The following is an 18,231-nucleotide window of genomic DNA, read 5'->3' as shown; positions in this document are numbered from 1 at the left end:
GAGCGAACGCCGGTATGTGTTCGGTCACCTCCCGATCTACTGAGCCGACCTGTGACAGTCTCATTGTCACAGGTCGGCTAGAACTATGAGGTGAGTGGAAATCACTCACCTCATAGTTCTCCTTTAAATCCCACTATTTTTCTTGCAGTTTCTTGCCTACATCTGTCATGTCAATATTAAGACGGGGTATAAAGACATTACCCTTCTCATCTACACTGCTGATTTACAATCACATGATCAGCCCCAGTGTTATAATAAGTACAATAGTTCATTAGTTCATAGCTGAAAGTCTAGTTTCAGCAAACCAACGCTAAAGGGCATGGGACACCTGAGACTTTTTGGAAAAACAGTGAGCTGATCTTAGATTTGTGCCCCTTCATTGGTGTCAGTGAAAGGAATAGCGCCCCATAATTGTTGTCATTTGGAGGGAAATTGCCTGATCACTAATGTCAATGGGAGGAATAGTGTCCCATCATTAATGCATATGAAAGAAATAATGCCCCATCATCGTTGTCAGTGGGAGGAATAATTGCCCCATTGTTAGTGTCAAGGGGGGAGAAATATTCCCCATCATTGGTGTCAGTGGGAGGAATAGTGCCCCATCATTGGTGTCGGTAAAAGGCATGGTGCCCCATCACTGGTGTCAATGAGAGGAATAGCACCCCATCATCGGTGTCAGTGGGAGGAAAAGTGCCCCATCATTGGGGTCAGTTAAATTAATAATCCCCCATTGTTGGTGTCAGTGAGAAGAAAAGTGCCTTATCATTGATGTCAATGGGGGGAATTATTCCCTATCATTGGTATCAGTGGGAGGAATAGTGCCCAAATGTTAGTGTCAACGGGGGGAATTATATCCCATCATTGATGTCAGTGGGAGGAATAATGCCCTATCACTGTTGTCAGTGGGAGGAATAGTGCTCCATTGTTGATGTGAGTGGAAGGAACATTCTCCCAGGGGTAGATGAAATGCAATTAAAGGGCCATGTTTAGACCCCGTTTTTAGTGTATGGTTGATACAGTGATGGACTTACCGATGATGAAGTTTGTCCGGGTGGAGGTCTGTCCATACTGCTGCTCGATGTATTTCGGTTTGTAGGTCACCATCCCAACCAGAGAATTGTACTGAAAGATGCTGCCGCACAGGTAGAGGAGGAACACTGGATTACCCAGAAGATCCTTCAGGGAGGGCAAGAAATCTGAAATAGGAAACAAAACTAGGAAACTAGAGAGTCCCCTATTGTGTAACTAATAAACGCAGAGGGACTTGAAGATTCTGGGATACTCAGTAGACATTATTCCCTCTTGTTCTGTTACCTTTGCTCATGCTCAGTAGTGTCCCCTCAGTTTTGGAGGCTTTCAGATCTTCCAGAATGAATTTGGACTGTTCGGAGGGCGTACTAGAATTCTTCCGAAGGTCCAGCCGCGGTTGCTCCTTAGGTAAAAACCAAAACGGTATAGTGGCAAGTACACTAATGGCACCGGCTACTAAGTATCCAAGCCACCAGGCGCCAACCCAGCGGGAGTCCTGAGGAGTGATCGGCATCCTGTCTGGACGGAACACATGGCAGATATGTCAGCGTCATAGAACATCCATCTTTGTATGACATTCCAATAAATGACAACTATGATCCGCCAATTCCTTCCTGAACCCACAAATCACTTTTAGAGAACTCTCAGCTTACAAATCACATTTCCTGAGTGCTTAAAGACTACTTTCTGAACTAAATATAGGAAAATTAAAGCATTTTTAATGTGAAAATATAAATAAAAGATGAAGAATAACTGAACACTTTTGTTTACAGATGTCTATAAAGTGAAATAAATCTGCACAAACATATCCTTTAGGGAGGATATTTGTCAGTACACAGCTGACTTCCTTTCAATAAACCTGTATATGCATACAAAGGCATATAGGTCATGTTGTCTGCAGGTGGGGGGAGGGGGGGTAGCATTTGTGCGCGGGCTTAGTAACATCCTTATCTGCTGTAAATTGTATTTTTTATATGGGTGAACATTACTAGATAAACTTCCTAGGATATCCCTCAGCCTGGCTTCTGCCTGTCACCTGTCAATACAGGTTTATATAAGTTGGTTCACCTCACTACATACACAGAAATTCGGATGGTGTTACCCCAAATGTGCCCCCGCTCCATATACACACTGGAATGGTGTACTCTATACAGAGCGGGACCGGGGAAAGTGTAACAATATGGCACTGCCGCAAAAACTTCTATTTTGGGTTTCTTTTCTTCTGGCCACACAGGTTACAACCTAACTTGCTCATAGTTTTCAGATATCCTCCTGTTCTTCCTGGGTGATATCAAGACATTTCACCTTGTCCTTTTTATTTTTTTTGCAAAGCTTGCCATACATTCAGTGGCGTATCCAGGGTAAAGCACATATGGAACATGCCCTGTTCGCCACTTGAAGGGGGGGAGCACCACTTCGTGGGTCAGCGAAAGTTCACCGACCCACAGAGACAGCTGACTTCTTTTTCTCTCCCCACCCCTCTACCATATGCATCTCCCCGCTCGGCTAATAGCAACCAGGGACACCCTGGCCAGCGTACCACCCAGCTCCTGGCAACCAGTGACATCACTGGTTGCCAGGAGCTGGTGGGGCACCAGCCAGAGCATCCTAGGTTGCTAAGAGCCAGACTGAGGGATGTGTAAGTGTCCCTGCTCTTAGCAACCAGAGTGGGCAGGGAGATGTATATGCAGGCGGCTTGCTGGCCATTGCGTCCCAGGCTGCTAAGAGCCAAGCGAAGAGATGTGTATGGCCCTTACACATCTCTTCGCCGGGCTCTTAGCAACCTGGGATGCTCTTGCCGGTGTTTCACACAGCTCCTGGCAACCAGTGACATCACTGGTTGACAGAAGCTGGGCAGGAAGCCAAAGGCGCAATTTATAGTACATAGTACTCTGCATTAACTGCTCCAATTATGGCCCAGTCCTGCTGAGCATTGCTGGCCCACAGGGCTGAAGAAGAAAAAAGTGTATGGCCAGCTTAACCCTTTTTAAAAAGACCTTCAAATATTGTATACATACATTGTAAATACATAGGGGGGGAATTTATCAACACTGCAGCAGACTAAATCTGGAGAAGTTGCCCATGGCAACCAGCTTCTCTCTTCAGTTTGTTCAGTTCAGGGTTGAAAATGAAATAGAGAAGCTGGTTGGTTGCCATGGGCAACTGCTCCATTTTTTGTCTGCTCCATTTCTGATAAATTCCCTCTATGACATGGAACCAAAAATTTTAAACTGACCTAAATTCGCAAACCCAACGTCTACGAATAAAGACGCGCAGAGGGATCCCAGGAGGAACCCGAATATGGGCCCGATCACGGCCGCCGTCTGGATGCAGCCTGAAGACCAGATGATATGATATAGTGTAAGACATCGATGATTATAATATATGAGAATTACAGAAGATTCTACAACTACACAAGATGGCCGTGCGAGTATTCGGAGATCCGAGTATAACGCTTACGCACTGCACCCAACATAACGCATGTCCTCAAATTAAACAATAATAAAATCTACATTCTACAAGCTGATGAACTGTCAGACGCTGCATACAAACCGACTTTTACATGATAACATCTCGTGTGGTGAGTTTTCTAGTAATGCGGCAGGAAAGTCCTCGCTGTGCTGCGCTGGGGCTCATTCAAAGTATTCTGACCTTTATTTACTGTCATGTAAAAGCATGTCTGACCACTGAATTACCCCTGGGATGGATGGAGCTTTGGGTGGTGTGTATCACACAGCTTAGTGAATGAGCCCCACGCCCTGGTTGTGTGACTCCAGCACACAGAACAATATGGTGGTTTGCAGTTTCCTTCTGGAGGACATTACGCTCCATTCACACAGTGATCACACCATGATCAGTACACATATTTTCACAAAAGTAACCTTTCAGCTGAGACCAATGAGATTTGAGAATTACAGTCACATGACTAAATTGGAGAGCTGAGTCCTTGGGTTAAAGCTTTGTGAATTGAACCTGATTTATCACTTGTCCCTCTTACTAGATTGTAAGCTCTCACGAGCAGGGCCCTCCCAACCCTATTGTTCTGAAACTGTATTGTACTATAAATTGTATTGTAACTGTACTGTCTCCAATATTTTGTAAAGCGCTGAGCGAATTGTTGGCGCTATTTAAATCCTGTATAATAATAATGTAGCTTACCAATGTAGAAGGCCGCGTTGTCCTCCCCTGCATAGTCATCGATATACGAGATCCCCAGGGGTTGGATCGGTGCTTCCCCCACTCCACGTAACAGATTCCCCAATAATACGCACAGCCACATGGCGCTCACAATATCCTTGTCACACCCTGAGACCAACACAAGAAAAGACTCAGCAAAGAGATCAGACAGACCCGGGGAGAGACAACAAAGATGAAGAGAACATTGTAGCCTTCTACCATTGTCATTGTTCTGGGACCCCAAGTGTCTGTGTCATTGTTCTGGGGCCCCAAGTGCCTGTGTCATTGTTCTGGGGCCCCAAGTGCCTGTGTCATTGTTCTGGGGCCCCAAGTGCCTGTGTCATTGTTCTGGGACCCCAAATGTCAGTGTGTCATTGTTCTAGGACCCCAAGTGCCTGTGTCATTGTTCTATATGAGAATTACAGAAGATTCTACAACTACACAAGATGGCCGTGCGAGTATTCGGAGATCCGAGTATAACGCTTACGCACTGCACCCAACATAACGCATGTCCTCAAATTAAACAATAATAAAATCTACATTCTACAAGCTGATGAACTGTCAGACGCTGCATACAAACCGACTTTTACATGATAACATCTCGTGTGGTGAGTTTTCTAGTAATGCGGCAGGAAAGTCCTCGCTGTGCTGCGCTGGGGCTCATTCAAAGTATTCTGACCTTTATTTACTGTCATGTAAAAGCATGTCTGACCACTGAATTACCCCTGGGATGGATGGAGCTTTGGGTGGTGTGTATCACACAGCTTAGTGAATGAGCCCCACGCCCTGGTTGTGTGACTCCAGCACACAGAACAATATGGTGGTTTGCAGTTTCCTTCTGGAGGACATTACGCTCCATTCACACAGTGATCACACCATGATCAGTACACATATTTTCACAAAAGTAACCTTTCAGCTGAGACCAATGAGATTTGAGAATTACAGTCACATGACTAAATTGGAGAGCTGAGTCCTTGGGTTAAAGCTTTGTGAATTGAACCTGATTTATCACTTGTCCCTCTTACTAGATTGTAAGCTCTCACGAGCAGGGCCCTCCCAACCCTATTGTTCTGAAACTGTATTGTACTATAAATTGTATTGTAACTGTACTGTCTCCAATATTTTGTAAAGCGCTGAGCGAATTGTTGGCGCTATTTAAATCCTGTATAATAATAATGTAGCTTACCAATGTAGAAGGCCGCGTTGTCCTCCCCTGCATAGTCATCGATATACGAGATCCCCAGGGGTTGGATCGGTGCTTCCCCCACTCCACGTAACAGATTCCCCAATAATACGCACAGCCACATGGCGCTCACAATATCCTTGTCACACCCTGAGACCAACACAAGAAAAGACTCAGCAAAGAGATCAGACAGACCCGGGGAGAGACAACAAAGATGAAGAGAACATTGTAGCCTTCTACCATTGTCATTGTTCTGGGACCCCAAGTGTCTGTGTCATTGTTCTGGGGCCCCAAGTGCCTGTGTCATTGTTCTGGGGCCCCAAGTGCCTGTGTCATTGTTCTGGGACCCCAAATGTCAGTGTGTCATTGTTCTAGGACCCCAAGTGCCTGTGTCATTGTTCTGGGACCCCAAGTGTCAGTGTGTCATTGTTCTGGGACCCCAGTGTGTCAGTGTGTCATTGTTCTAGGACCCCAAGTGCCTGTGTCATTGTTCTGGGACCCCGAAGTGTCAGTTTGTCTTTAGGATCCCCTAGTGTCACTGTTCCCAGAGCCCCAACAGTCAGTGTGTCATTATTATGGGACCCCCAAGTGTCAGTGATGTGAATGGCTGTGATGTCAGTGTGTCAGTGATGTGGATGGATGTGATGTCAGTGTGTCAGTGATGTGGATGGCTGTGATGTCAGTGATGTGGGTGGCTGTGATGTCAGTGCTGTGGATGGCTGTGATGTCAGTGATGTGGATGGCTGTGATGTCAGTGATGTGGATGGCTGTGATGTCAGTGATGTGGATGGCTGTGATGTCAGTGATGTGGATGGCTGTGATGTCAGTGATGTGGATGGCTGTGATGTCAGTGATGTGGATGGCAGTGATGTCAGTGATGTGGATGGCTGTGATGTCAGTGATGTGGATGGCTGTGATTGTACAGTGTGTAGTATGATCACTGGAAGTCTCTCACCACGGTCAGTATTCGTGCGAGATTTGTAAATTGCTGAATACAATTTTTGGTCCTTATAATCTCGCAGACATGGAGGGACGGTGATGGTAGAATTGGAGGGATGAGTTGGAGTCCCTTCGTATATATATCTGTATAATACACAGAAAGAACATCAGTCACAGATATGTCATATTAAGTGATATATATATCACCCTATAACCTCTATATAGTGTGTGTAACTTTATCTAATGGTCATCATTGTATAACATACAACCGTCACACCATTATACACAGCCTGCTATTCCTAAAGATGCGGTCCCCAGGGCTGTCATCCTCATCCGTACTTTAGCACCTAGTGGTCACAATGTCAGGACTCCTAACCTGTATATCTGTCCCCAGACCCAGAAACATTTCCCATCACACACAGAAGCTCCACCATTCTCCCCGCTCTGAATTCCACAGCATCTTGTTGTGTGACCTTCCCAGCCGGACTTACCGACCCATAATAAAGTGTGGCAGCGCAATTAAGAATGTTCCCAGTGACATGAGCAGACAGCCGGCCCCGATCAGCCTCGGCCGGTGAAGTTTTGCTCCAAAGAAGCTCACCAGCATAATGACAAGAAGGTTTCCTGGAAAAGAAGGAAAGAATGACACAATGAGCGAAGGAAGAGAAAAGGAAACAATGTAACAATACAACTGACACAAAGAAATCATCTGTATGCACAGACCCCTCCGTCTGCCCCATCTCCCCACAGCCTCTTCAGGAAACATCTGTGCTGTGGGGACCGGTGTAGCAGCTGGGCGGGATCAAGGATCAGGTAAGTATATTTACTATTTTTTTTTTTTTCCACTTAACTTAATTGCTATCACAGAGGGGGCGAGTTGGAGTCCCTTCGTATATCTAGAGGCAGAGCCAGCTGTACCCGCCCCCTCCCCCGTCTGTTGCGCCAGTCAGCACTGGCGGAGCGGGGAGGGGTGAGCGAACGCCGGTATATGTTCGCTCACCTCCCGATCTACTGAGCCGACCTGTGACAGTCTCATTGTCACAGGTTGGCTAGAACTATGAGGTGAGTGAAAAGCACTCACCTCATAGTTCTCCTTTAATTCAACCCCTATCCCGAAATGAGCAGTTAACTCTTTGCAGTTTGGGGGTAGCCCCACTGCAAGGGTTAAATTTGTTAAAGCAGATCTTTGCCCCCTTTCACTAAAAACCACCTCAGAATGCAGATCTCCATTCTGATCAGAAATCATCTTACATTCATTAGTCAAACCTATTTTTCTTTTACTTACAATTATTGTTTTTCCACTTCCTGGTCCTCTTGGGCATTAGTGATGTAATGTGCCCAAGCATTGCATTCTGGGAAGATTACATCAGCAGAGCATTGCTGGGAAATCCCATCTGTAATCTCACGAGATCTCAGGGAAAGGCAATTTCCTCCACTGAGATCATGTGCATGGTCACATGTCCTAGTCACATGTGCCAGAGTTCCAGGAAGTAAAGGGAGATCTAGTAACCTGCCCTTAGTAAAAATGGCTGCTGTGAGAAGAATGGGGAGGAAAAGGAAAATAAAGTATGCAAGGAATAAAAAGCCGGCAATTATCTAGAAGTACGTGTGTGTGTAGATTGTCATTACTTAGATATGGGTAAAGTTCCTCTTTAATCCCTAGAGTTCCTCAAACGTTTGGCATGGAGGTGTGCAGGCAGAGCCGAGCCATCTGCAGATTAAACGCATGGAAGTGTAAATAATGCAGATTATTTGGTGCAAGTTGGAACTAGAAGTTGGAAAACTGTTCTAGCGTAAACTAGCCGACCATCCCTGTGTAGGCGGGCCCTCAGCCGGCGGTCAGCGCTCCTCCGCATACATACCCATCTCAAAGCTCCCGTCAATAATGCCGACCAGGGAGGAGGGGATCTCGAAGCGTCTCTCGATCTGGGTGATGGTACTCTTCAGGTAACTACCGGACAAGGCCTTAGCGAAGTAGACGAAGCACATGGCGGCCAGGGATATCTGCGGAGATGGATGCCAGTGAGTGCAACCTGCATGGACAACATGTGCGCAATTACTGCGTCAAGTCAACGCATCAAATGCACCAAATTGTAACTTCTACAGAACGCAAATTCCTCCACATTTCTCCATCAGTCACCTCAGACAGTACAGAAGCTTTTGTGCATAACTTATTTTTTAATATATTTTCATCCGGTATACAGATGTTGGATGGTTGTGGACCCACCTTGAGCCCCTCGCAGCACCCCTTCCTCGCAGGGAGCCCTGGGCACTGACACACAGAAGACGGTCGGCCATGTGAGGAGCCTGAACACAACTGCGCACTCTCCCTGTGTGAGGGGTCCATTCCAGGCCCAGAGTCCAATGTCTGCTTCAATGACAGAACATTATTATTATTATCATCATCATCATCACATTCAGAACTGTATGTAGACACCATGATGCTCTAGGCACACCTGAATAAAACTACTACTAGGTGGGGGTCTGCTTTATATTCCCAACTACTATTCTCTATCTTCCTTCAACTTTAGTGAGTCCTCTGACTTCTCTCAGCATCCCCAGCACCTCCCTCTCTGTTCTCTTGGAGAATCTACCAAGACATGTGCAGAGATAAAAAAAAAAGGTACTAAAATAAGAAAAACATTTTCACAGTTTGGAATTTTAAGGCTTGGGTCCCCCTTCTAATCCTGCAGCTCACATGTGACATTCTGATCAGTACAGCACCGAGTATTAATATATTATCAATAATACTATAACTCCTCCACTAAGTGTCTATGAAGGTTCTGGCTCTATAGGCAGGTCGGGCAGTGTGTTATCAGCTGGGATCCCTTTCTCCCCTGCTCTCACTCCTTTTCCACCTGCTCTGTCCCTTATGAGGCGCTCCCATCACCCTTGTACTCGAGTACAACTTGAGTTCCTGGGTCTGCACATCTGCTGTGCCCATTATGAGAGGCTACCACCATCCCAGTGCTGAGCTCCTGGGTCTGCACACCTGCCATGCCTATTATGAGTGGCTACCACCATCCCTGTGCTGAATTCCTGGGTCTGTACACCTGTTGTGCCCATTATAAGGGGCTATCACCATCTCTGTGCTGAATTCCTCGGTCTGCACACCTGTTGTGCCCATTATGAGGGGCTCCCACCATCTCTGTACCCAGTTCCTGGGTCTGTACACCTATTGTGCCCATTATGAGGGACTACCAGCATCTCTGCTCTGAGTTTCAGGATCTACACATCTGCTGTGCCCATTATAAGCGGTTCCCACCATCCCTGGACTGAGTTTTATATTGTGGGCACTGTAAGATGAGGAGCGAGTCACACTAAGGTTGGCTGAAAAGTAAAGATCAGCTTGCAGGGGAACAAAGCCAGGGAACTATGGTGGGGAAACTTTACTTCTGGAGTCCCCATAAGATATTAGTATCCAGAAGTCTCCACCTGTAACTTTCCGGTTGACTTGTCTTCCCAAATAACATCTTCTGCAAAGCGTAATAATCTACACATGAAGAACACATTGTTTGTCTTTTCAGATTTCAGAGCTACTCACAGATCTTCCTGTGGTTACTTGTGCCAGGTGAAGGATGGGGGAAGTCTGGCAGCACCGGGGATGAGTGTGGTGGCGTCAGATGTGGTGCTCACGCCTTATATCCGTGAGGCTGGAGCTGCAGATCCCAGAATAATGCAGCTTTCTCTCTCCCAATGAAAAGGGAACATTACTTACATTCCGCTCTGACGTGCGGCTCCCCTCTGAGAGCATTGTCTGAAAACTTGAGTACAACTTCACTCCGGGAACATGTGACACAATAGCATAGCGTAACTTTACCGCTCGCTAACGTGATGGGAACACGTGATGGGGGAATTCATGGGCGACATTCAGAATATTGTTGATTCACAGATTAATGAGTGATTTGGGTCATGTTTAACCCCGCCAAGCCCAGGAATCTGAAATAGGTCCAAAGTTGTTACTGAATGGATTTGGATTACAGAAAAGACAGGAAAATCATGGGGAATAAAACCTGAGGATGAGGAAGAGAGGAAAACCTGGAGGATGAAGAGGAGATGAAAGGATGAGGAGGAGAGGAAAACCTGAGGATGAAGAGGAGATGAAAGCCTGAGGATGAGGAGTAGAGGAAAACATGAGGAGGAGAGGAAAACCTGAGGATGAGAGGAAAACCTGAGGATGAAGAGGAAAACCTGAGGATGAAGAGGAAAACCTGAGGATGAAGAGGAAAACATGAGGATGAGAGGAAAACCTGAGGATGAAGAGGAAAACCTGAGGATGAGAGGAAAACCTGAGGATGAAGAGGAGATGAAAGCCTGAGGATGATGAGGAGAGGAAACATAAGGACGAAGAGGAGAGGAAACATAAGGATGATGAGGAGAGGAAACATAAGGATGATGAGGAGAGGAAACATAAGGACGATGAGGAGAGGAAACATAAGGACGATGAGGAGAGGAAACATAAGGACGATGAGGAGAGGAAACATAAGGATGACGAGGAGAGGAAACATAAGGATGATGAGGAGAGGAAACATAAGGATGATGAGGAGAGGAAACATAAGGATGACGAGGAGAGGAAACATAAGGATGACGAGGAGAGGAAACATAAGGATGACGAGGAGAGGAAACATAAGGATGATGAGGAGAGGAAACATAAGGATGATGAGGAGTATATGAACTGCTGTAAAACAAAACATAATTTAAACTAAGAAAATGGAAGTTAAGTTTTCTGACATTTTCTTTCAGGTCTGTGTCACCATGGGGTAGATTTCCTCACACTTCCTGTCCTAGTGAACACACTGGAAGTAAATTATAATCTTTTCATTGGTTCTTACCTTTTCCTACTTCATCCAATACACATTGTCCAGATTTCAATCTAAAGTACAATTGCCCCCAAAAATTAATTACTTAAAAAAAATTCTCCCCCATCAATCTAAAGCTGTCCCTGCAGCAGTTCTTCCCTTCTGCCACTAGATGTCCTCAGTCTTTTGGGTTTAATGACAGCCAGCATCATTCAACCTCCCTTTCTGTGAGCCCAGGCTATCATGGACCGCCCCCCCACCCACCCACTGGGCAGTAAAAGAAAAGCAGCACAGTGATGATCTCATCTCTCTTTCATGATGCTCTCTCCTCCTGCCAGCATGCTTCTTGTCAATACATAAACTGATTGATTCCTTGTGCTGCTTTCCCCTTCCCCAGCCTGAGCTTTGCTGTACATGGGCTCCAAGAGGCTGATACCAGGTCACATCCAGGTACTTACACTGCTGTAGTGAAAAAAAAGTTCTGCCTTTACATACTCTTTAAGGACACCAGACTTTACTTTACTAGAGATGTCACTTTTGTAGCCATGTGACCAGTGAGAAGTAATACCGTATCTAGATGTCACTGTTGTGGCCATGTGACCAGTGAGAGTTAATAACGTATCTAGATGTCACTTTTGTTGCCATGTGACCAGTGAGAGGTAATAACATATCTAGATGTCACTTTTGTAGCCATGTGACCAGTGAGAAGTAATAACGTATGTAGATGTCACTTTTGTTGCCATGTGACCAGTGAGAGGTAATAACATATCTAGATGTCACTTTTGTAGCCATGTGACCAGTGAGAAGTAATAACGTATGTAGATGTCACTTTTGTTGCCATGTGACCAGTGAGAGGTAATAACATATCTAGATGTCACTTTTGTAGCCATGTGACCAGTGAGAAGTAATAACGTATGTAGATGTCACTTTTGTTGCCATGTGACCAGTGAGAGGTAATAACATATCTAGATGTCACTTTTGTAGCCATGTGACCAGTGAGAAGTAATAACGTATGTAGATGTCACTTTTGTTGCCATGTGACCAGTGAGAGGTAATAACATATCTAGATGTCACTTTTGTAGCCATGTGACCAGTGAGAAGTAATAACGTATGTAGATGTCACTTTTGTTGCCATGTGACCAGTGAGAGGTAATAACATATCTAGATGTCACTTTTGTAGCCATGTGACCAGTGAGAAGTAATAACGTATGTAGATGTCACTTTTGTTGCCATGTGACCAGTGAGAGGTAATAACATATCTAGATGTCACTTTTGTAGCCATGTGACCAGTGAGAAGTAATAACGTATGTAGATGTCACTTTTGTTGCCATGTGACCAGTGAGAGGTAATAACATATCTAGATGTCACTTTTGTAGCCATGTGACCAGTGAGAAGTAATAACGTATGTAGATGTCACTTTTGTTGCCATGTGACCAGTGAGAGGTAATAACATATCTAGATGTCACTTTTGTAGCCATGTGACCAGTGAGAAGTAATAACGTATGTAGATGTCACTTTTGTTGCCATGTGACCAGTGAGAGGTAATAACATATCTAGATGTCACTTTTGTAGCCATGTGACCAGTGAGAAGTAATAACGTATGTAGATGTCACTTTTGTTGCCATGTGACCAGTGAGAGGTAATAACATATCTAGATGTCACTTTTGTAGCCATGTGACCAGTGAGAAGTAATAACGTATGTAGATGTCACTTTTGTTGCCATGTGACCAGTGAGAGGTAATAACATATCTAGATGTCACTTTTGTAGCCATGTGACCAGTGAGAAGTAATAACGTATGTAGATGTCACTTTTGTTGCCATGTGACCAGTGAGAGGTAATAACATATCTAGATGTCACTTTTGTAGCCATGTGACCAGTGAGAAGTAATAACGTATGTAGATGTCACTTTTGTTGCCATGTGACCAGTGAGAGGTAATAACATATCTAGATGTCACTTTTGTAGCCATGTGACCAGTGAGAAGTAATAACGTATGTAGATGTCACTTTTGTTGCCATGTGACCAGTGAGAGGTAATAACATATCTAGATGTCACTTTTGTAGCCATGTGACCAGTGAGAAGTAATAACGTATGTAGATGTCACTTTTGTTGCCATGTGACCAGTGAGAGGTAATAACATATCTAGATGTCACTTTTGTAGCCATGTGACCAGTGAGAAGTAATAACGTATGTAGATGTCACTTTTGTTGCCATGTGACCAGTGAGAGGTAATAACATATCTAGATGTCACTTTTGTAGCCATGTGACCAGTGAGAAGTAATAACGTATGTAGATGTCACTTTTGTTGCCATGTGACCAGTGAGAGGTAATAACATATCTAGATGTCACTTTTGTAGCCATGTGACCAGTGAGAAGTAATAACGTATGTAGATGTCACTTTTGTTGCCATGTGACCAGTGAGAGGTAATAACATATCTAGATGTCACTTTTGTAGCCATGTGACCAGTGAGAAGTAATAACGTATGTAGATGTCACTTTTGTTGCCATGTGACCAGTGAGAGGTAATAACATATCTAGATGTCACTTTTGTAGCCATGTGACCAGTGAGAAGTAATAACGTATGTAGATGTCACTTTTGTTGCCATGTGACCAGTGAGAGGTAATAACATATCTAGATGTCACTTTTGTAGCCATGTGACCAGTGAGAAGTAATAACGTATGTAGATGTCACTTTTGTTGCCATGTGACCAGTGAGAGGTAATAACATATCTAGATGTCACTTTTGTAGCCATGTGACCAGTGAGAAGTAATAACGTATGTAGATGTCACTTTTGTTGCCATGTGACCAGTGAGAGGTAATAACATATCTAGATGTCACTTTTGTAGCCATGTGACCAGTGAGAAGTAATAACGTATGTAGATGTCACTTTTGTTGCCATGTGACCAGTGAGAGGTAATAACATATCTAGATGTCACTTTTGTAGCCATGTGACCAGTGAGAAGTAATAACGTATGTAGATGTCACTTTTGTTGCCATGTGACCAGTGAGAGGTAATAACATATCTAGATGTCACTTTTGTAGCCATGTGACCAGTGAGAAGTAATAACGTATGTAGATGTCACTTTTGTTGCCATGTGACCAGTGAGAGGTAATAACATATCTAGATGTCACTTTTGTAGCCATGTGACCAGTGAGAAGTAATACCGTATCTAGATGTCACTGTTGTGGCCATGTGACCAGTGAGAGTTAATAACGTATCTAGATGTCACTTTTGTGGCCATGTGACCAGTGAGAGTTAATAACATATCTAGATGTCATTTTGTAGCCATGTGACCAGTGAGAAGTAATAACGTATGTAGATGTCACTTTTGTTGCCATGTGACCAGTGAGAGGTAATAACGTATCTAGATGTCACTTTCGTACCCATGTGACCAGTGAGAGGTAATAACGTATCTAGATGTCACTTTTGTTGCCATGTGACCAGTGAGAGGTAATATAGAGATGTCCCTTCTGTGATACATAATAATATGTGATATATAACTCGTATTGGGAAAGTAGTGATGTCACCGGGTCACATGACTCCACTGGGAACGAATTTGGGTTCTATCGTCTCCCGAAAACAGAAATCAGAGGAAGATGAGGAAACGGCCCGGTGAATTCCGATACAATGTATATGTTATATCTTCCTCTATAGTGATGAAGACGCACTTCTGTACACTCCTATCAGCCGAATATTCTCTATATCAGCCCCAGAAGCGTCCTGAGGCCGGGTGTCACCCCGCCGTGTCGTCATCGCGCGTGACGTCATCACACATGCGTGGCCATCTGATTGAAGCCTGCCGGCAGCCATCTTGGTGATGGATGCCGGCAGAGAAAGAGGAGGGGACGTTCACCCGGCGGGTGACGCTCCCTCCTCTCCCATGACCGAGTGCCGGACTTTTCATAGGGGGTGACACCAAAATGACTGTCAGTCAATTTGGTGTCACCCCCGCAATGGTGGCACCCGGGTGCGGGCTGCACCCCACTTGTGACGCCACTGATCAGCCCCCGTCATGTTTGGAATGTTATCTGACAAGTTTCTTCATATAAGTCTTATGTCAGGTGATACAATTTGGATGTGGAAATCTGAGAATAATGCGATTTTAGCTTCTATTTGTTGGGTTGTAAAACAAATTTAGCAATATTGATCCTAAACCTCCCCCCCACCCCCCCCGTGGGTGCGTACGTTCATTCTCAATGTGGAGTTTACACAAGAGTATAATAGTATTAGCGTGGATCTGTCATCAGATATGTTGTTTCATGTTAGGTGAATCATGCTGAGTAATGTGTCAGTGTAATGCTTCCAGGTATCTATTACCTCTCACAGATATCACAGTACTCCCCCTGACAATGGCTTCATCTGCCTTTCTCTCCAAGAAGGACAGCGCCATCTTTGTTCAGGCATCATCCAGAGTCACCATCTACTTCCTGGACTGAGATGGCACAATTGTGTAAATCTTGGTGCCTATGCAGTTCTTGGCTGTTTTTACATATGTCTGACACAGATCAGCCTCACGCCCAGTGACTTGATACAAAGTTTCAATGTACAGTCTGATCACTGGGGGGACTGAGGAAGAGCTTCCTCCTGCCTGCAGCAGACTGATGACATCATCTCAGGGAAAGTCACTAACTGTAGCTCAACGATGGCTTTTTAATGATAAAAGGTGGAGCTTTTCTAAACATGATATTGGAACGTCAGGAATTTTATTCATGCGGACTGATGAAGTTAATGACAGGTCCACTTTCAGTGCTCTAAACTCTGATTGCACAAAGACATTTCACTCGGCTGCCCTCGGCAGCTTTGTGAATAGACCCCAAAGTGTACACTTTAAAAAGTAACTCGAGAGACCTGTCACCACCACTTAATGAAATGCGTATTTCCAAGATAAAATTCCTAATTTATTGGTTTAAATAAACTTTTTAATTTGAAAACCTACTTTCATGAGTTATGTTGAAATGATAATGCTGGAAATTACAGCAACTTCATTTTTTGTGTCATGTACAGTCACATTTCTGCATTTATTGATGTCAAATGAAATCTAAGTCATGGTAACTGAAGAAAATGGACTTGGTAACTCAGTTTTGCTCTGAAGTCTCTCTCCCCATCCACCTGCACAAAACAAGTAGAGGCATGTTAGGGGAGCCGCTGTACACAGCACAGAGATAGAAAAGACATTTTCACGGTGAGAATAATCTGCTTTAGAAAGAAACTCTTCTATTTGGAATGTCTTATAGCCTATAGACAAAGGGTTATTGGCTAATTCATTGTCCTATACACACAGAGGGTTATTCACAAAGCTGCCGAAGGCAGCCGTCTTAATAACCGACCCGAAGTGAACCGAACGATGTTCGGCTATTCACTTCTGGCTTGAACAGCTGATTTCAGCCCTCCAGCTTGCTTCGGGTCGGCCGAACATGCTCAGCATGTGCAGATGGAGTTCGACTCAGCCGATCCAACATCTGAGCCGAACCTCCGGCAGGCTACTTGCTGCTGTTTGGCCTATTCTCATAGGGGCCGAACAGCAGTGAGTGAATAGCTGCCCAGCGGCATTCGGCTCAGCTATTCTGCTCGGAACCTCCGTGGTACCGAGCAGAATAGAAAAACTGTCAAAAAAAGTAGAAAATGATTGGGCGGAGCTAGCAGTGACAGCTAGCTCCGCCTAACTGTTTTCTATTGGCCGGGACCAGCTTTTATTACAATGAGAGCTTGTCGGAGCCGGCGGTAATATCAAAGCTGCGTGCATCCGTTTCAATCCATGTACAGTATGGCCAGGTTGGACCAACCAACCAAACTTGTTTTTGTGTTTGTGTTTTGTTCTGATTTTGTCTGCTCCAGTTTTGATAAATTCCCTTCAGTGTGTGTTGATGGATGAAGGAAAGAAAATCAAATGATCTATGGGCAGCCTAATACAGAAAATCAAGTTGGGCCAACTTGATTTTTAACTGCGTATTAAACTAAAAAACATGTTGTCATAATTGTAGAAATGAAAGGGTTTCTAAACCCTCCGGTGTTTTTGCATATTTCCATGGCTAGCAAGCAGTAGATATATGCAAAAAGTGTAAAAACACGCTTTCAAAGCGGTATCTTACCTGTATCTTCGCCACGGGCTTCTGTCCGAAAATCCGAAAATGCTCGGGCGGCCGCAAAGGATCTTGGGGCGGACGCATTCGCAGTTCGGATTTTCGGGCCTGAGACGAACAGAGACGCAAGGTAAGTCTATGGACGCGTGCTCCCGCATGCAGACACCGTGGGACAGGAAGTACCAGCAAGGACAGAGGAGTCAGCGCTGGATCGGAGACCTGCAGCAGCGCTGGAGAGAAGGCTGAAAAGGACAGCAAAGAAGAAGATCGGATTAAAAGACATAATTTAAGGTAAGTACTGACATTAACATTGGGGGGAGGGGAAACGTTTTTGCCTTTAATGTCACTTTAAGTACCTGTGACTTGAACTTTTCTTATAAAAACTAATTGGAGCAACTTAATATTTCTGAGTGCTCAACTTAAAAACATGTGTTTATAACGCCATTAATGAAGTGGGTGGTAAATAAAAATGCATTTATTTCTAGCAGAAAAGCTAATTATCTCTATGCAATGTAGTTTGTTGCTTCCACTTAATTTTTACCAGACATTGTCATAACTTGTTGTTGAGCCAAAACATTATTTGTACTTTTATTACCTATAATCTGTATTTTATATGCGGATGGATTCGGCAGTCATCTTACTGATTCTGGAAGTGACGCAGCCTCTTGTCACATGACTGTTTACCATGCAACCTCCCTCTCATGCTCCACTGTGTGGACTGCAACATTTCTGAGCCTCACGGGACCCCCTCGCAAGGCAAAGTGTCTGGCACAGGGGTCCCGTGAGGCACTGAAACGTTGCATCTATATGTCATACTAACGGGAATAAAGATGATATTCGGAGGCTGAATGGTGTGCGGAGAACATATCTTCTAAGCTGCCCCTTTAACCTGTGAACATATCTTCTAAGCTGCCCCTTTTAACCTGTGAACATATCTTCTAAGCTGCCCCTTTTAACCTGTGAACATATCTTCTAAGCTGCCCCTTTTAACCTGTGAACATATCTTGTAAGCTGCCCCTTTAA

The 18,231-nt window shown here is 44.5% G+C and overlaps 1 protein-coding gene across 1 annotated transcript in view; it reads right to left on the bottom strand.

Annotated features, from left to right (window-relative positions):
* Nucleotides 1-10,063, bottom strand: part of LOC108798559 (solute carrier organic anion transporter family member 1C1-like) — a 20,073-nt gene extending 10,010 nt beyond the window's left edge. Inside the window, exons 1-9 of the mRNA XM_018570319.1 lie at nt 9,891-10,063; nt 8,556-8,699; nt 8,191-8,332; nt 6,820-6,952; nt 6,345-6,472; nt 5,393-5,539; nt 3,266-3,364; nt 1,315-1,548; nt 1,032-1,196 (exon numbers count right to left, since the gene is read on the bottom strand). Coding sequence (XP_018425821.1) covers nt 1,032-1,196; nt 1,315-1,548; nt 3,266-3,364; nt 5,393-5,539; nt 6,345-6,472; nt 6,820-6,952; nt 8,191-8,332; nt 8,556-8,675 — 1,168 coding nt within the window. The 5' untranslated portion in view covers nt 8,676-8,699; nt 9,891-10,063. The remainder of the gene's footprint in view (nt 1-1,031; nt 1,197-1,314; nt 1,549-3,265; nt 3,365-5,392; nt 5,540-6,344; nt 6,473-6,819; nt 6,953-8,190; nt 8,333-8,555; nt 8,700-9,890) is intronic.
* Nucleotides 10,064-18,231: the final 8,168 nt, after the last annotated feature.

This window comes from Nanorana parkeri, unplaced genomic scaffold (genome assembly GCF_000935625.1).
Source record: "Nanorana parkeri isolate BGI_ZX_2015 unplaced genomic scaffold, ASM93562v1 scaffold1505, whole genome shotgun sequence".
Lineage (NCBI taxonomy): Eukaryota > Metazoa > Chordata > Amphibia > Anura > Dicroglossidae > Nanorana > Nanorana parkeri.
Note: the sequence above shows the minus strand (reverse complement) of the source record. Positions and strands in the feature narration are given on the sequence as shown.